The 20,633-nt window shown below is 45.3% G+C and overlaps 1 protein-coding gene across 8 annotated transcripts in view; it reads left to right on the top strand.

The window, feature by feature from the left end:
- Positions 1-20,633, top strand: part of tex9 (testis expressed 9) — a 108,706-nt gene that overhangs the window by 31,080 nt on the left and 56,993 nt on the right. For 4 of the 8 annotated variants that reach the window (XM_078241451.1, XM_078241450.1, XM_078241452.1 and 1 more), the window contains 2 exons: positions 14,275-14,375; positions 15,265-15,328. In XM_078241451.1, coding sequence (XP_078097577.1) covers positions 14,287-14,375; positions 15,265-15,328 — 153 coding nt within the window. In that variant the 5' untranslated portion in view covers positions 14,275-14,286. Of the gene's footprint in view, positions 1-1,431; positions 1,591-11,007; positions 11,090-11,542; positions 11,582-12,507; positions 12,559-14,274; positions 14,376-15,264; positions 15,329-20,633 lie in introns of those variants that run through there. The other 4 variants (XM_078241453.1, XM_078241448.1, XM_078241449.1 and 1 more) reach the window with 4 other exon arrangements.

Raw genomic sequence — 20,633 nt, 5'->3', positions numbered from 1 at the left:
ACTTTTACCTCACCCAATAGCTGCCCATCTTTATACAAGCCCTGATAACGATAGTTGGTAAATTATTCGACTGGGACTCCCAGGGACTCCCAGTCCCAATTAATCCTAATTTAGTATCCAAGAGCAGTTTGCAGCAGGAATTTGTGGTGGGTAATTAAATGGGATATGGGCAGATATTTCTTCCCATTTCGAGGTACATTGATATCAATAGTGACACCATATCATCATCGGTTCAAATTAGTTCAGTAAGAAGTCTCACAACACCAGGTTAAAGTCCAACAGGTTTATTTGAAATCACGAGCTTTCGGAGCACTACTCAGGTGAGTCATTAAGAAATTAAAACTTAGTGCTGAGGCTGGGATCTTTCTTTTCATTCATTCGTGGGACACGGGTGTCATTAGCTGGCCAGCATTATCACTCATCCCTAGTTGCCCTTGAAGGGCAGTTGAGCGTCAACCACATTGCTATGGCTGTGGAGTCACATATAGGCCAGACCAAGTAAGGACGGCAGATTTCCTTCCCTAAAGGACAGAGCAAACCAGATGGGTTTTTCCGACAATCGACAATGGTTTCATGGTTATTAGTAGGTTCTTAATTTCAGATATTTTTTATTGAATTCAAATTTCACCATCTGCTGTGGCAGGATTTGAACATGTGTCCCCAGAACATTAGCTGAGTTTCTGGATTAATAGTCTAGCAATAATACCACTAGGCCATTGCCTCCCCCATTCTTTGGGGGTCCCGAGTAATTGTACCAATCCCAGGACGATGACCAATATTAGTGGAACTACATAATGGCTACCCAGGAGTATCAAGAATGAAGATGTTGGCCAGGAGTTATGTTTGGTGGCCCAGCCTTGACTCTGACATCACAGACTTGGTAAAGCAATGTGCCAGGAAAATTACAAACTCCCCAAACCCATAAGATTGGCCTGGCAGACCATGGGGACTTTGCAGGTCCCTTTATGGGTTCTATGTTTCTAATCATGCTGGATGCACACTCTTGCCAGAACTCTACCGCTTCGCCTGCCATGGAATCAGAGTGGGCCAGGGGCCGGCAATGGAAATGTCCGTTGACCTTGGGTGGAATTTCCGGTCTCACTCGAGTGAGGCTGTAAAATCCTGGCCTCTGAGTGGATGGAGGTGCACCGTATGATCTCCACAACTACTCAGGCTACGATCGAGAAATTGCGGCAAAGTTTCAGCATACACGGAACACCGGAAGTCCTGGTTTCCGATAATGGCACGGCCTTTACTCGCAGTGATTTCCAGAACTTGGTGCTCTCCAATGTCACATGTCCAAAATGCACCCCGTCGCCCATCGTCAAATGGACTGGCAGAATGGGTGGGTTCAAACTTTAAGAACGCTAAGAAAAAACAACCGAAGGCATCCATGGAGACTAAATTGACACGATTTTTGTTCAATTACAGGACCACAACGCACATCACAACAGTTGTTGCTCCAGCAGAGCTGTTGATGGGATGACAGCGCCATACCAGATTGGGCCTATTATTCCCAAACTTGGCGGGGCAGGGGAAGAGAAACTAGAATTCCAGGAGGACAGAAAGAACTTTGGCATTGAGTGATCTGTATGTCTTCATTTATAAAGCTGAAGATCCTGTCTGCCTTTTTAGCCACATTCCCAACCTGCCCAGCCTCTTTCAATGATTTGGGTGCATATACTTCTGCTCTTGCTCTCCCCTTAGAATGATATCCTTGCTTTTGTATTTCTTTTCCTAGTTCTTCCTTGCACTTTTCTGCATTAAATTTCATCTGCTGCGTGTCCGCCCAATCCACCAACCTGTCGATTTCTCTTGAATTCTGTCGCTATTCTCAATCTGCACAGTTCACAATACTTCTGAGACGACTGTTATCAACAGATTTTTGAAATTGTGCCCTGCTCACCCAAGTCTAGGTCATTATTCTAGATCGAGAAAAGTAGCATTCCCGATACCAACTCCCCAGATTCTCATTATATTTCCCAGGGCCAAAGAACAGCCACCCGCTGCTAAAGTTTATTTATTAGTTTCACAAGTAGACTTACATTAACACTGCAATGAAGTTACTGTGAAAATCCCCTAGTTGCCACACTCCGGCGCCTATTTCGGGTACACGGAGGGTGAATTTAGCAATGGCCGATGCACCCAACCAGCGCATATTTTGGACTGTGGGAGGAAACTGGAGCAAACCCACGCAGACACGGGGAGAATGTGCAGACTCCGCACAGACAGTGACCCAAGCCAGGAATCAAACCCAGGTCCCTGGCGTTGTGAGGCAGCAGTGCTAACCACTGTGCCGCCGAGCCGCCCCTCTATTGCCTGTCAGTCAGCTAACACATTTAAAGATTAAAATGCTTGCAGACTATAAGAAAGCCAGCTGTTTTCCATGGCCTCATATCAACAGCAGTACATTTAAATAAAATAAGTAAAATAAGGTATGAGGCTACTGAAAATTATTGTTTATTAATAATGCCTTTGTGCCGGTTTGCATGCATTCACATCTTTTCGACTATGCTGCAAACATACACATTTCAAAGGGAAGAGTAGGCTGTAAGCTGTCTATATAAACCAGAGCTGACTGATTGATCTGGAAGTTACTTTACAGGATTTTCTTCTGAATGTAGACTAAACTTTGCTTAACCAAGGTCTGAACAGCTGCACAGAGCCTTAGCCATTGACAACTGCTCATCAACAGAATTGAACGCTTCAGCAAACTGTGCAAGACCAAAACATCTAAATGTGCAGCAGAGCCAAAGATGATTCATGAGGTTGAGACTGCCCAATAAGAGAACACAAAGTCATGCTTCTTGAGTGTGGTTAAAGATTCTGAATTTTCATATTGGAATGCGGACATCGCAGTTAACGGCCGTCTCACAAACTATAAATTGGATATGGGGGCCAGCGTTGCAGACCTGCCAGACAAGAACTGTGCTGAAAGACCTCTGGCTTCAATCCACAGACCTATAGGCCCAGAGGAATCCAGCTTCATAGGTAGGATTCTGGAACCACTAAGATATGGTGGCAAGCAAATCTTCCAGCTGATGTATGTCATCTGTAACCAGCCTCTTTCTCTCTGGAGCAGATATGCCCGTGTAACCCTGAATCTCCTCAAAACAGCAGAAGATATCAAGCTAACTACTGTCAAACATTATGTGGAACTGCAGTTCCTGAGAGCTCCAACAAGAAAGAGTAAGCTGATTGGGACTTCAGCTCTGAACTGTCTTTTCTCTTTGAAGAGCAGGTTTGTTCAATTTAGTTACAGGTGCCAGAAAGCCCTCATTGGTCCAACCAGCCAACCACTCAGATGGTTATCACGACCATTCAGCTAGCAACCACTCAGATGGTTATCCTCCAGTGGAAGATAGATAAGAGAGCAAGCAAAAACCAGAAGAGCTTCAACCTTCGGCTCTGATAACTTTGATAAGGTCAACACTGACCACAGAGATAATGCTACAATTCCAAGACAGCGTGATGGCGTCACAGACAATGCTGGAACCAAGTAGCAGCCGTCCATAGCTGACAGCACGCCACACAGCTAAGGGTAAGGGTAAGCTGCTAAAAAAATGCATCCTCATAACATGAATGGCCATCTTGCATAGCAGAGGATATCACAATGACCTATATGACAAAGAAAGGAGGAGAAAGATGACAGAGAGATGAGCACAACGTACATCCACATTGTAAGAAATGGGATGGAATAACAACTATCTATCGCCATAACTGCCAAATAGGCAAAGAGCAATTCAAAGAACAAAGAACAATACAGCACAGGAACAGGCCCTTCGGCCCTCCAAGCCTGTGCCGCTCATGTGCCCACTAGACCATTCTTTTGTATCCCTCTATTCCCAGTCTGTTCATGTGGTTATCTAGATAAGTCTTAAACGATCCCAGCGTGTCCGCCTCAATCACCTTGCTTGGCAGTGCATTCCAGGCCCCCACCACCCTCTGTGTAAAATACGTCCCCCTGACATCTGTGTTGAACCTTGCCCCCCTCACCTTGAACCCGTGACCCCTTGTGTTCGTCACCTCTGACCTGGGAAAAAGCTTCCCACTGTTCACTCTATCTATGCCCTTCATAATTTTGTACACCTCTATTAGGTCACCCCTCATCCTCCATCTTTCCAGGGAGAACAACCCCAGTTTACCCAATCTCTCCTCATAGCTAAGACCCTCCATACCAGGCAACATCCTGGTAAACTTTCTCTGTACTCTCTCCAAAGCCTCCACGTCCTTCTGGTAGTGTGGCGACCAGAACTGGACGCAGTATTCCAAATGTGGCCTAACCATCGTTCTATACAGCTGCAACATCATATGCCAACTTTTATATTCTATGCCCCATCCAATGAAGGCAAGCATGCCATATGCCTTCTTCACCACCCTCTCCACTACTAAGAAATGGAAAAAGAGGATTAAAAAACCCAGATGCCTAAATAACCTCCAAATCAACAGAGTTTACCTGCAACGGCAGAGCCTACCACTCCTCCAACAGTAATGCAAATAAGATATAGAAGAGTTATAAGGCCACCAGGCTGTGCAAAACTATGAACGCAGACACTTGAAGGGGAAGATGAGTAGTAATAATGGTGCAAATACAAAGGGTAAATGGAATAATTTGTATTACATTGGCTGGAATCTTACCTCCCTGCCCGCCATGGAATCGGAGGGGGCAACAGGTGGACAATGGAAATGTCCGTTGACCTCGGGTGGGATTTTATGGTTTCGGGACGAGCAAGGCCGTAAACTCCCGCCCATAGAATAAAGACTTAGAATCATAGAAACCTTACAGTACAGAAGGAGACCATTCAGCCCATCGAGTCTGCACTGACAATAATCCCACCCCCCCACCCCAACCCCACACATGTACCCCGCTAATCCCTCTAACCTACACATCCTGGGACACTAAGGGGCAATTTAGCATGGCCAATGCACCTAACCCGCACATCTTTGGACTGTGGGAGGAAACCGGAGCACCCGGAGGAAACCCATGCAGACACGGGGAGAATGTGCAAACTCCACACAGACATTGACCCAAGCTGGGAATCGAACCCAGGCCCCTGGAGCTGTGAGGCAGCAGTGCTAACCACTGTGCCTCCATGCCACTTGAGGGAGATGTGGTATGAGGGTCGGGCACATATATGGCTAATGTGAGACTGAGTATAGTAACGTCCACACAGTGATGTAAGAGAGCACATTACTCGCTCCTAGCTGTCTGGAGACAGCTTCTTGCTCGAACCCTTTACTATTATATAAATACATTGTTCTTGTAGTTAGTAAATACATACAGTTAATCTACTTAAAGAGCACATTAAGACCTACAGAATGGTATTGAACACCTTACAACATATACCATTTACCTATTACCAGAGGCATTGATTACAAAAGTGCTGTTTAAACAATATTCAGCGAACTGGCTATTTTGGGCAGTTAAGATACAATTACCTATCTTTAAGTTCGAACTCCCATTCCCAATATCCATTCCCAACTCTATCAGTGGCCTCTCGAACCCTGGCCTCTGCTATGAGTCCAGTTTACCAAGTTGAACACACTCTGGCAGCATTTTAATCTTTGGAAAGTGGTTTGCAAAGGTCTTTTTCCCTCAATGGGAAAACTGGAATTAAGTATGATCGAGCTGAAAAATAATAAGGAATTCTGGCTCGATAGGCAGTAGGAACTGTACTTAGAAATTCTCATATCGTCATTTGTTCAAAGAGGGATAAACTGAGATCTGCAATTTTCAAATACAGGTACAAAATATTACAAAGCATTACAAAGTATTTACAGCAGGGAAATAGGCCAGTTCAGAAGTTATGAACCTCATCAACCTCCTCTCATCCTTCTTCATCTAACGCTATCAAGCTATCCTTTAATTTGTTTCTACCTCATGTACTTATCTAACTTCCACCTGAATGGTTACCTCAACTACCTTGTGGTCATAAGTTCCCACATCACATTTGCAAAGTCTACCAAGAGACAATTAAACCTGTAGCTTGGCAAACTTTAAGAAATACTTTCTAAAACGTGTGTTTTTATTTGTGGTGAGCTTTGTTTGGGTTTTGAAATGCAATTGTTACTAGCTGCCCTACCTGGTTTTCCATAGTTATGTGACCTCTGTTATCAGGGAATGTCTGGGGGTAGCCATGTTACCTTGAGTTCAATAAAGACACCACACTAGCAACACTAGCCTTTGAGCTTGCAACAGGCTGATTCAAATTTCATAAATTTTACAGTTTGGTATTTTGATGTTTCATTTGGACAATGTATTATTTAATCCATAAATAAATCTGACCAGTAGCTTAGCCTTTTTGCATTGGCCTTAGGGGATGTTTTACTCTGCAATTCAAAAGAAACAGAACATGGTGATCATCCCACATGAGCTCCAATGAAAAACATAGTGTGATTAGGGATTAATTATTGAACTGGGGAACAATAACCCATTGTTAGCAAAAATAAAAGCGAAGGTTTCAGATCATGGGAGATTTTTCGCTATTAGAAATGTCCTCTCGTTGTGAACAAATATGACAAAATTGTTGGGAAAATCCTGCGTCATACTGACGATAATCCAATCGGGTCTGCTGAGGTAACTTATTTTAAGTCATACAGTGATTATGACACACCGATTAGCCTCAAGATCCCAGAGAGGAAATCAATAATTTGAGTTCCTTCTCCATATTACTGTCCAGTGGGAAACTATGTGTATGTATGCAAAGTGAGAACACAATCAGGATCGACTGTGCTTTCTTTAGTAACAAAGGCTCACAGAGAAAGAAAGAATTTGTATTTATATAAAACCTTTCACAACCTCATAGTGTCCCAAAATATTTCACAGCCAATTAATTACTTTTTAAAATGTAAGAATTTTTTGTCATGTTGACCAGAACATCAGCTAATTTATGCAGAGCAGGGAAGATCTAAGCCAAGGTTTTTGGGTTCGACCTAGAGTTGACCTTCAATCCTGCATTTTATCTATCACTGAGACTGCTTGTTTCTACTATTGTAACATTACCCTCTCTACCCTCCCCTATCCCACGGTAACATTTTGGTTATGTTACTGGACTAATGATCCTGGGATTTAAGTTCTTATAAATTTGGGAGAAAAAGCTAATTTCAGTCATTGTTAGATTGAAACTACTGTTGTTGATATCCATCTGGTTCACCTTAGGGAAGAAAATCTCTCATCCCAACCTAGTCTGGACTATATGTGGCTCCAGACCAACGTAAATTTGGTTAATTCTTAACTGACTGCTGAATTAGCCTAACCAGCTACTCAGTTATTTCACAGGCAATAAATAATAGGTTTGCCAGTGAAGCACATATCCCAGGAATTAATTTAAAAAATAAATTCTAGCCTTGACTTCTCCACATCCCCCTGGCTGCCTACAGCCTTCATAAAAATTGGGCCATCCAAAATTCTACATCCGGCCCCTCATAAAGCCCAATTCACCATCACCCTGTCCTTTCTGATCTAGTGCGACTTGCAGAAAACTCAACATATCTGATGGGCAAGTCCTGAAGAAGCGAATTTGGTCCCCATGGCTGTTCCATGTGTCTGGATGAAGAACTGGTTGATGAAGGTGAAGACATTGTGGTCCAAGATGAAGCGGATGAGTTGTAAAATTGCATCTGGAGACTGGCAGTTGTCGGTGTTGAGTACTGAGGCAGTTGCAGCACTTACCTGACGAAGGAGCAGCACTCCGAAAGCTAGTGGCTTTTGCTACCAAATAAACCTGTTGGACTTTAACCTGGTGTTGTGAGACTTCTTACTGTGTTTACCCCAGTCTAACGCCGGCATCTCCACATCATGACTACCATTGACACCGCAAACTGCTGGCTCCAAGTGGAGAGGATCTCCAAGAAGATTGTGCATATCGACACAGACATCAAGTTTCCTCAAAGATGCAAGAAAACAGACAAGATACCAAAAGGACTACAGATCACAAACCCACTCAGGTCAACCTATAACACAGACTACGCTGAGAGACTTTGCCGTTGCACCTCTCTCACACTCCTCAACCACCTCATACACCAGCTCTACAGCAAACGCTGCAACCTGGAAACCAAGATAGAGTCCATATTCTCAACTTGCGCTCAGGACGCAGACCAGCTGCGAAACTCTGCCAAGCAGATGAGACAAAGGAACTACGCCATCTACATGCACACCAAGAACAGGAAACTTGAGAAACTCGGCATCACCACCAGCAGCAACCAAGCCTCCCCCGGTACCACAGTAGAAAACAGTACCATTGCAGGGAAGTCCATTGTCAACTTGTCAGACTACACACTTCAGCCAGATGAAATCGAAGTTCTCAGCCGAGGGCTCAATGTCTGCCCCACCACCAAAATAGACCCCATCAGTCTCGCAGCAGACACAGAGGAATTCATCAAGCGAATGAGGCTGCGGGAGTTCTTCCACAAACTCCAAGAGGCCAACAGCGAACACAATGAGACAGCCAATGAACCGGAACAGCCGACAGAGAAATCCGCAGAGCAGCAACCGAAGAGGAAAGAGTCGAATTGGACTCCTCCGGAAGGCCGCTGCCCTCGACTTGACATGTATGCCCAAGCCGTCAGGAGGTGCGTCAACATCAGATTCATCAGCCGCACTCACAAGACAGCCCCGAACATCACCCAAGCAAAACGCAACGCCATCCGCGCTCTCAAGACCAACCGCAACATTGTCATCAAACCAGCAGACAAAGGCGGAGCCATCATCATACTGAACAGAACGGATTACTGCAAAGAAGTGTACTGACAACTGAACAACAAGAAACACTACAGACAGTTACCCGCAGATCCGACCAAAGAACACACCCGTCAACTCAACAGACTGATCAAGACCTTTGATCCAGACCTTCAGAGCACCCTCCGTGCTCTCATCCCACGTACTCCCCGCGTTGGAGATCTCTACTGCCTCCCGAAGATACACAAGGCAAACACACCTGGCTGTCCCATCGTATCGGGCAATGGGACCCTGTACGAGAACCTCTCCGGTTACGTCAAGGGCATCCTGAAACCCATTGTACAAAGAACCCCCAGCTTTTGTCGTGACACTACGGACTTCCTACAGAAACTGAGCACACATGGAGCAGTTGAACCAGGAGCACTCCTTGTCACAATGGATGTCTCGGCACTCTACACCAGCATCCCCCATAACAATGGCATTGCTGCAACTGCCTCAGTACTCAACGCTGACAACTGCCAGTCTCCAGATGCAATTTTACAACTCATCCGCTTCATCTTGGACCACAGTGTCTTCACCTTCAACAATCAGTTCTTCATCCAGACACACAGAACAGCCATGGGATCCTCAATGCGCACCTCAATATGCCAACATCTTCATGCACAGGTTCGAACAAGACCTCTTCACTGCACAGGACCTTCAACCGAAGTTATACATTAGATATATCGATGACATTTTCTTCCTTTGGACTCATGGTGAACAATCACTGAAACAACGATACAATGACATCAACAAGTTCAACCCCACCATTAGACTCACCATGGACTACTCTTCGGAATTGGTTGCATTCTTGGACACATGCATCTCCATCAAGGACAGTCACCTCAGCACTTCACTGTACTGCAAGCCCACAGATAACCTCACGATGCTCCACTTCTCCAGCTTCCACCCTAAACACTTTAAAGAAGCCATTCCCTACGGACAAGCCCTCCGTATACACAGGATCTGCTCAGATGAGGAGGATCACAACAGACACCTCCAGACGCTGAAAGATGCCCTCATAAGAACAGGATATGGCGCTCGACTCATTGATCGACAGTTCCGACGCGCCACAGCGAAAAACCGCACCGACCTCCTCAGAAGACAAACACAGGACACGGCGGACAGAGTACCCTTCGTCGTCCAGTACTTCCCTGGAGCGGAGAAGTTACAACATTTTCTCCGGAGCCTTCAACATGTCATTGATGAAGACGAACATCTCGCCAAGGCCATCCCCACACCCCCACTTCTTGCCTTCAAACAACCGCACAACCTCAAACAGACCATTGTCCGCAACAAACTACCAGCCCTCAGGAGAACAGTGACCACGACACCACACAACCCTGCCACAGCAACCTCTGCAAGACGTGCCGGATCATCGACACGGATGCCATCATCTCACGTGAGAACACCATCCACCAGGTACATGGTACATACTCTTGCAACCCGGCCAACGTTGTCTACCTGATATGCTGCAGGAAAGGATGTCCCGAGGCATGGTACATTGGGGAGACCATGCAGACGCTACAACAACGGATGAATGAACACCGCTCGACAATCACCAGGCAAGAGTGTTCTCTTCCTGTTGGGGAACACTTCAGCGGTCACGAGCATTCGGCCTCTGATCTTCGGGTAAGCGTTCTCCAAGGTGGCCTTCACTACACACGACAACGGAGAGTCGCTGAGCAGAGACTGATAGCCAAGTTCCGCACACATGAGGACGGCCTCAACCAGGATCTTGGGTTCATGTCACACTATCTGTAACCCCCACGACTTGCCTGGGCTTGCAAAATCTCACTAACTGTCCTGGCTGGAGACAATACACATCTCTTTAACCTGTGCTTAACGCTCTCTCCACTCACATTGTCTGTACCTTCAAGACTTGATTACCTGAAAGACTCGCATTCCAACCATTATTTTGCAAATTGAGTTTGTGTCGTTATATGCCCTGTTTGTGAACGGAACTCCCACTCACCTGTCGAAGGAGCAGCGTTCCGAAAGCGAGTGGCCTTTGCTACCAAATAAACCTGTTGGGCTTTAACCTGGTGTTGTGAGACTTCTTATTGAATAGATGGACAGTTTGAGAGCTTGTGGACAGACTGTGACTTTATGGGCTGTTGGGTATAGAGACACATGATGAGTTTGTGGACAGACTGAGCTCAGCCTCAAGCCCCGCCCCTTCCCCAGCCTCTAGCCCCGCCCCTTCCCCCAGACTCAAGCCCCTCCCCTTCCCCAGCCTCTAGCCCCGCCCCTTCCCCAGACTCAAGCCCCGCCCCTTCCCATGTTCTCCATTCCTCGCGAGAGTTCCCCGGATGCCCGTTGTCCTGGAAACCGGGCGAGCGGGACGCGATGGAGAAGCGGCGGCAGAGCTCGGTGAGAGGGAGGCCGGGGTTGGGGGGAATGTGGGGTTGAGGGAGGCCGCAGACACCGGGCAGCCTCTTCAGCCCAGCCTGAGCTCCCAGCCCGGGGTGTCAGCCTGTTTTCCGGGGCCTGCAGTGAGCTGTGTGTGACCACGGGCCAGAGAGGGGGGCCTGTTGGCAGAAATCAGTAAAAACAAGCAGCAACATTCAGTCCAGGAATATGGGGACTTGGGGCCCAGGCTGTCAGTCACCAGAAAACATTCAGAACTATCTGACATTCTATGGATTTTCTTCCTGATAATAATGCAATAATTGTTGGATCACGAAGTGCCTATATAAATATATCTAAAATATTTCAATTATTGAACCTTAACTTAATAGAAGGACGAGAGAGGGATATTGGCATTTTTATATCGTGCCTTTCTCCTCCGGAAGTCTCAACGGTTTAAAATCAATGGAGTATTGTTGGATTGCAGTCATTGTTGTGATGTTGAAAATGCAGCAGGTAATTTACACACAGCAAGGTGATAAGAGAAGGTTCACAAGGATGTTGCCGGGACTTGAGAAGCTGAGTTACAGAGAGAGATTGAATAGGTTGGGACTTTATTCCCTGGAGCGTAGAAGATTGAGGGGAGATTTGATAGAGGTGTATAAGATTTTGATGGGTATAGATAGAGTGAATGCAAGCAGGCTTTTTCCGCTGAGGCTCGGGGAGAAAAAAACCAGAGGGCATGGGTTAAGGGTGAAAGGAGAAAAGTTTAAAGGGAATATTAGGGGGGGCTCCTTCACGCAGAGAGTGGTGGGAGTGTGGAATGAGCTGCCGGATAAAGTGGTAAATGCTTTTAACATTTAAGAAAAACTTGGATGGGTTCATGGATGAGAGGGGTGTGGAGGGATATGGTCCAAGTGCAGGTCAGTGGGACTGGGCAAAAAATGGTTCGGCACAGACAAGAAGGGCCAAAAGGCTTGTTTCTGAGCTGTAATTTTCTATGGTTCTAATGATAATCTGTTTTTGTGATGTTGGTTTTATGATAAGTATTGGCACCAGAGAGAACTTTCTTCTTTGAAATAGTACCATGAGGGTGGCATGGTGGCACAGTGGTTAGCAGTTCCGGCTCACAGCGCCAGGGACCTGGATTCAATTCCGGCCTCCGATCACTGTGCGGAATTTGCACCTTCTCTCCTGGTGTCTACGTGGGTTTCCTCCGGGTGCTCCAGTTTCCTCTCATGCTCCAAAGATGTTCGAGTTAGGTTGATTGGCCATGCTCAGTTGCCCCTTAGCGTCAGGGGGATTAGCAGGGTACATGCGGGGGGTTGCGGGGAAAGGACCTGGGTGGGATTGTTGTCAGTGCAGGCTTGATGGGCTCTTTCTGTACTGTAGGGATTCTGTGATGATCTTTTGCTTTTACTTGAGAGGGGGCCTTTGTTTTTATGTTTCAGGAGGAAGACAAAAGTGCAACACATCCTCAAATCTCCATTGAAGTGTGTGTTCAAGTATCAAAAGTACTCAATGTGCAGTGGCCTAAAAATATGAATTCATATACGTCATAGAAACATGGAAAATAGGTGCAGGAGTAGGCCAGTCAGCCCTTCAAGTCTGCACCACCATTCAATATGATCATGGCTAATCATGCACTTTCTGTATCCCACTCCTGCTTTCTCTCCATACCCCTTGATCTTTTAACTGCAAGGGCCACATCCAGCTCCCTCTTGAACATATCTAACGAACTTGCACCAACAGCTTTCTGTGGTAGAGAATTCCACAGGTTCACAACTCTCTGAGTGAAGAAGTTCTTCCTCATCTCAGTCCTCAATGGTTTACCCCTTATTCCTAGACTGTGACCTCGAGTTCTGGACTTCCCAACATCACGAACATTCTTCCCGCATCTATCATGTTCAGTTCAATCAGGATTTTATGTATTTCTATGAGATCCCCTCTCATTCTTCGAAATTTCAGTGAGTACAGGTCCAGTCGATCCAGTCTCTCTTCATATGTCAGTCCTGCCATTCTGGGAATCAGTCTGACGAACCTTCGCTGGACTCCCTCAATAGCAAGAATGTTCTTCCTCAGACTAGGAGACCAAAACTGCATGCGAATACTCAAGTTTTCCAGGGCCTCACCATGGCCCTATATAACTGCAGCAAGACATCCTTATTCTAAAGGCAAATCCTCTTGTTATGAAGGCCAGCATGCCATTAGCTTTCCTCACAGCCTGCTGTACCTGCATGGCAACTTTCAGTAACTGTTCCACCATGACACCCAGGTCATGTTGCACTTCCCCTTTTCCTAAACTGTCACCATTTAGATAATAATCTCCCTTCCTGTTTTTGCCACCAAAGTGGATAACCTCACATTTATCCATATTGTATTGCATTTGCCCACTCAGTCAGCCTGTCCAAGTCACCCTGCAGCCTCTTTAGCATCCTCCTCACAGCACACATTGCCACCCAACTTAGTGTCATCAGCAAATTTGGAGATATTGCATTCAATTCCTTCGTCCAAATCATTAATGTAAAGTGTGAACAGCTGGAGTCCCAGCATTGAACCCTGCCATACCCCACGAGTCACTGCCTGCCACTCTGAAAAGGACCCGTTGATTCCCACTCTCTGCTTCCTGTCTGCCAACCAGTTCTCTATCCACGTCAATACATTACCCGCAATACCATAAGCTTTAATTTAATTAATCTCTTGTGTGGGACCTTGTCAAAAGCCTTTTGGAAGTCCAGATACACAACACCCACAGGTTCACCCTTGTCCACTCTGCTAGTCACATCCCCAAAATATTCCAGAGCACAATTTCCCTTCAGTGAATCCATGCTGACTTGGACAGATCCTGTCCCCACTTTCCAAATGCTCAGTAATTACATCCTTAATAATTGACCCCATGCAAATGAATATAGAAAATAGAAGAAAAAGCATGTTTGACATAAAGATGACATGGGTGTAGGCAGGATGGATTTCATAAATCCTTACAATAATTTGTTATTTACAGGCCATAAATTAAGTCTTGCTTTGTGCCATCTAATAATTTCTTTCCAAATAGAATTATATTTTAATTCTAAAATTTCAAGTTCAGAAGAAATAACTAAACACATTTCTATGTTTAATCAAATGACTCTTTTGCTATTCATACAAATGAAAATTATATCCTTAAAAATGATTCCCTTACAATAATTTTGGATTCCTTTTAAATCTAGGCAAAGAAAGCTATGCCTGGTAGATCTGCCTCTCTTCCATCATCAGCTTTAACAAAAAAAGCTTCTGCAGGAGATTTACTGGCTAAAGAAGAAGAATACAAGTATGAAATGTTTCCACATTAATCTATATATTGTTACTAATAGGAGCAAGAGTATGCCATGCAGCCCATCAATCCTGCTCTACCTTTCAGTATGATCATGGCTGATCTTCAACTTCAATCCTCTTTCCAGCTGCTCCCCAGAAATCTCCATTCCCTCGGACACAAAAAACCTGTCTATCTCAGCCTTAAGCATATTCAGCCATGGAAAAGTGTTTATCCCTTCATAATATGAAGATGGACGGCACGGTGGCACCGAGGTTAGCACTGCTGCCTCACAGCTCCAGGGACCCAGGTTCGATTCCGGCCTTGGGTGACTGTCTGTGTGGAGTTTGCACGTTCTCCCTGTGTCTACGTGGGTTTCCCCCCACAGTCCGAAGATGTGCAGGTGGATTGGCCATACTAATTTGTCCCTTAGTATCAGCAGAACCAGCAGGATAAATACAGGGGTTACGGGGATAGGGCCTGGGTGGGATTGTTGTCAGTGCAGGCTCGATGGGCCGAATGGCCTCTGCCTGCACTGTAGGGATTCCATTCTAATATGTTTCAATTTGATCGCCCCTCATTCTTCTAAACTCCAGAGAGTATCGATCCAATTTATTCACCCTCTCACCTCAGGCACCACAACTTAGTGGACCTTCGCTATATTGCCCCCAACGCAAGTATATCCTTCCTTAAATATGGAGACCAAAATTGCATGCAGTGCTTCAGGTGTGGTCTCATCAAAGTTCTATTCAATTGTAGCAAGACTTCTTTATTCTTAAATTCCAATCCCCTTACAATAAAGGATTCATTTATAATCTGATATTTTGTCGTTGTGGATGAGCGGCCAATATAGATATTGTGTAAGAATTGAACACCATTTCTTAAAAAAAAATTCTTATTTAATTAGGAGATTAAATGCAGAACTGGAAGCAAAAACAGCTGAACTGGTCCGCCAAGCTGAAGAAGTTATGGTAAGTTTGGCTAATGAGCAGGAGACTATTTTGAATTGTAATGCTATCTTTGTGGGAAATATTCCTTGCTTTTTATTTTCTTCCCTAAAAGTCTTCTTTTCTGGAGTGTTGGGAGAGGAGGTTACATTATGTAGATATTGCCACAATGCTACCTTCTCAGTCAACTCAAAAGCAAGCATGATGTACCATATGCAAACATGACCAGCTTTGACTAATCCAATACTCAATACATGATATGTTTGATGCGGAATTCTAACAGGAATCCAAGCACAAATTAAATTGAGTTTAAAACTCATATCTCCAATTAACTGAATAAAAAACTTGCATTTATATGGCATCTTTATAAACTCTAAATTATTTTTGACATGTAGGAACATGTGGGAAAAGTGGCAGCTAAAATGTGCACATCAAACTCCCACAAACAGCAATTTGATAATGGACAGGTAATCTGTCTTTTATGATGCTAATTGAGAGATAAATATTGGCTTGGATACTGGGATAACTCCCTAGCCTTAGGAATCTTTAGCATTGAATTCAAAAGAGAAAATGCTGGAAAATCTCAGCAGGTCTGGCAGCATCTGTAAGGAGAGAAAAGAGCTGACGTTTCAAGTCCAGACGATCCTTTGTCAAAGGTGAACTTTTAGCATTGAACTGTCCATTATAGAGGAATTGCTAAATAATGAATTAATATTTTCACGACTGCATTATATTTAGTGTTACAACCGGGATGGGAGGAGTGGGCAGTTGCTTTAGCCCCACTACTCCACAGTTTAAAAGTTTAATTCACTCAACAAAACAACCTTTGCTGCTGTTAGACCTGGAATAAAAGAGACTTTAATCAGGCTTCTTTTGATAAACTCAGAATGATCGATTTATTATCAAACAAAATGTCTGCCCTTTAAGTGTGGTGTACAAACACATCAGGAGCAGTGCAGCACTCTAGCAGAAGGCTTTGTTGCACTCACCTCAGAGTCTCTCGCAAGCTGAGGAGCACCTTGTGCACGTCACTCTTTATCAATTGGGTTTCAGACTGAGATAATTTCACACAGGCGTGACGCAAGATTGGAAGGCCTGACGGGATGCTGGTTGGCAACTGTTTCAATGAACGTTCATGAGATGCAAATAAACCTCATACCATCAGCCAGCTGGAAGACAGACCCGCCATTGGAAGAATTGCAATGTTATTTTACGCCAGCAGATTTCTGACTTCTTGACTTGCGCTAGATTCTCCACTCGCGCCCACCAGCCAATCCGGCGCAAGCAGGATTGGAGGATTCTGCCCGCCACAGACACACAAAGTTAAACAAAGGACAAACAGATAGGGTCCCTGCAGAGACGGAGTGTAGGCTTTATAACATGAAGGATAAAATTCACAGGGTTTCACTGATGTCGATCTGGAGCTTCCTCATGTGAAGATTGGGCTGCTGGACCCGGTAGCTGTCTGGAGGTTCTCACCAATGGAGCTTCCATATAAAGGAGATTAGAGAGCTGCATAAATTCTTCTTGTCTCAGCTTTCCAGGTTTCCAAATGCAGGCAAGTCATACTCAGATGAGGATTCTCTGGCAGCAGGTTGAGACCACACATGGAATTTCAGGCATGGCAAGGAACGAGTGAGTTAGAGCAGCCTTTCTTCGCAGCTAATGCACCCAAACACGCTGATTTCAAAAACAACAGCCAAAGCCCATCTCTGGCACATGATTTTCAGTAAGTCTTTGCCAGATTTCTGCCCACCAGTAAAAGTGATTGCAGATCAAAACATACCAACAGCTCTTCCTGCTTGAGTACCATGCTGATCCGAATATTTCTTCGAAAAAGGCAGGAAAAAGGTGAATTTGTGACACTTCCTTTAAAAAAAACTCCAGGTCAGCACCAAAGTGTCCAGATAATGCAATGCCATTTCATATTTTAAAATAAAAATATGATTTTGAAAGATGTGAGGGGCGATTCTCTCAAAAAAGCTCTTAAGTGCTGAATTCACGGGAAAACTGGTGGAACTCACGATTGTTTTTTCAGTGGGAGTTCAGATTCAAATCTCCCACTCTCGGCACTACAGAGGTCACAATCGTGAATATCATTAAAAGCTAAGGGGGCAGGGCCTATTCACGTGACAGTCTGATGGTCGGCCCCGAGCTGTCAGCCTGCAGTTTGGTGGCCAGCTCGATCTCTGGCCAGCCCGGGACCCTCGCAAAACTGCCTCTCCAGCACCCCCGCCCCACGGCCTGATCGCGGCCACCCTGACCTCGTACTATCCCGGAGTGGCTCGATCTCCAGATCCCCCCACCCCAGCATTGACAATCCCGTCCCCACGGCAGACCCCCCTCCCCCACTCCTCCACAGCCCATCTCGATAGGCTGGCCTCCTTCCAGCCACGACTGATCTTGTCTGCAGAATGGAAATGGGACCCCCCGCCCCCTAGACTCGGGTAGGCAGTGCCAAAGGGCACAGGCTGGCACTGCCAAGGTACCCATGACCAGGGGGCACTGCCACCTGGGCCCCTGGAGGCCCCGAATTGCCCCGCTTCACTCCAGCGGGATCCCCCGCTAGTTCCCCGAAACCTCGCCGGAGTGAATTTGTACTAGCGGGGTGGGAGATGCTATTAGGCCCGGAGAATTCAGTCCTGGGCCCGATAATGACATTTAAATGACAAAATAAGATTTAAAGTACTTACCTGCTGGTCCCGCTGGTTTACTGCGTGGTCCCAACCGTGCGTCAGGAATGCATACACTACTCCCGCGAATAGGCGCACACGCGAATCTCCTGGTCGGACCCGCCAAAAAATTAGCAGGTTGGAATGGGAGAATCGCCCTGTGACTTTTCCCAACAATAGCTTCCAAATATGCCCGATGTTACGACATGTTTGAAGTGACATGTTACTCCAAAACATTGTTCCATAGAGTAACAGGAAATGAATTTAATCAATTTAGTCCCTATAGTTATAATCCAGGTCAGAAACTCCAAGGTTTTTTATGAAGTCAGCACGGGTAAGAATAAGATGTTTCACTTCAGGTATGAATCAAATGACCCACTAGGGAGCTTTTATCAAACAAAGTTTATTTAAGAATGTAGTTAACACATAGAAAGAAAATTAGCAAGAACTTTTACCAATTACAAACAAAAGAAAACAACAATGATGACATTGTATAAACCTTAAAAGCTCAATGTACTGCTCCAACCAAACAAACCTTCCTACAAACATACACCCATACCCGGTTTAGCACCGAAAACTTATCTATCCAAACAAATCGACAGAGTTCAGACCTGATCCTACTGGGTTCAATCTATACACATCACATCCAAAACTACACGTGATTTTTTAGCTCTGCAACACCTGCTGTGAATTAGTCCTTTGGATGGATAATCATAAAATTCATTGAATCCCTACAGTACAAAAGGAGGCTATTTGGCCCATCGAGTCTGCACCAACCACAATCCCACCCAGGCCCTATTCCGTAACCCCGCACATTTGCCCTGCTAATCCTCCTGACACTAGGGTCAATTTAGCATGGCCAATCAACCTAGCCTGCACATCTTTGGACTGTGGGAGGAAATCGGAGCACCCGGCAGAAACCCACGCAGCTACGGGGAGAAAGTGCAAACTCCACACAGACAATGACCCAGGCCGGAATTGAACCTGGGTCCCTGGCGCTGTGAGGCAGCAATGTTAACTGCTGTGCCACCAGAATTGAAACTCTAGCTTCTCCATTCTGGAATTCCCAGCACCCCGAGGTAGACATAGTGCCACTGTTTGCCCCTCGTTGGCAAACCACCAACAGCAAAGTTTTCACTCCAGAAAAGTAAGAAAGACTGCTTCCAACTAGCCAGCAGAATTTCTAATACCAGGGCGAGAGGCAAAACACTGCAGCCAGCCTGGAGTCCAAACACCTTCTAACTAGCCAGCAACCAAAGCTGAAAGTAAAGGAATTCTTGGGAGGAAAAAACTGTCCCTCTTGACCTGTCAATCATTCTCTCCCCCACCACCCCCCCAACAATTACACAAAGGTCGTGAACTCCAAGAGAGTGCATTAGGCCCAGATTAAAAATAAACAATAACCCCTTCAGTCATTTAAGCAGCAATAAAAGGACAACTACTCGGACAGGTCAGCAACAAGCACAAAAGGCCCTCTTAAAAGAACTGCTGAGAAACGGAATTAAAATATGTTTCTCAAAGGCACAGTATCATAACACTATGCACTGAATTACTGATTTTCACTCTTTCGTTGGTTGAAGCCAAGGTAAGCAAAAGAGTTGAGCGGAGGTGGAATTTCGACCCTTGCACCTATGATTGGAGGAGAATAAAAGAGTGTAAAATTGCATGACAGTTCCAGTCTGCCACCATTTTTAGAGTAAGAAGTCTCACAACACCAGGTTAAAGTCCAACAGGTTTATTTGGTAGCAAATACCATAAGCTTTCGGAGCGCTGCCCCTTCGTCAGATGGAGTGGTTATCTGTTCTCAAACAGTGCAAAACAGATAACCACTCCATCTGACGAAGGGGCAGCGCTCCGAAAGCTTATGGTATTTGCTACCAAATAAACCTGTTGGACTTTAACCTGGTGTTGTGAGACTTCTTACTGTGCTTACCCCAGTCCCAACGCCGGCATCTCCACACCATTTTTAGAGCCAGGACTACTCATTATATTTCAATTAGGTGCCACATTGCAGATGGGATGCTGATTTAAATTTAGAATCATAACATCCCTGCAGTGCAGAAGGAGGCCATTCAATCCATTGAGCTTACACCAAATGTTTTGATTTGATTTGATTTGATTTATTATTGTCACATGTATTCATGTACAATGAAAAGTATTGTTTCTTGCGTGCTGTGCAGACAAGCATACCGTACATAGAGAAGGAAAGGAGAGAGTGCAGAATATAGTGTTACAGTCATATCTAGGGTGCAGAGAAAGATCAACTTAGTAAGAGGTAGGTCCATTCAAAAGTCTGATGGCAGCACGGAAGAAACTGTTCTCGAGTCGGTTGGTACATGTCATCAGACTTTTGTATCTTTTTCCCGATGGAAGAAGGTGGAAGAGAGTGTGTCTGGGGTGCGAGGGGCCCTTAATTATGCTGGCTGCTTTTCCAAGGCAGCGGGAACTGTAGACAGAGTCGATGGATGGAAGGCTGGTTTGCGCGATGGATTGGGCTGCATTCACGACCTTTTGTAGTTTCTTGCGGTCTTGGGCAGAGCAGGAGCCATACCAAGCTGTGATACAACCAGAGAAAATGCTTTCTATGGTGCATCTGTAAAAGTTGGTGAGAGTTGTAGCTGACATGCCAAATTTCCTCAGCCCACCCAGGCCCTATC

Source organism: Mustelus asterias, chromosome 24 (assembly GCF_964213995.1).
Source record: "Mustelus asterias chromosome 24, sMusAst1.hap1.1, whole genome shotgun sequence".
In the NCBI taxonomy this organism is placed as follows: domain Eukaryota; kingdom Metazoa; phylum Chordata; class Chondrichthyes; order Carcharhiniformes; family Triakidae; genus Mustelus; species Mustelus asterias.
This window is presented reverse-complemented; position numbering and strand designations above follow the sequence as displayed.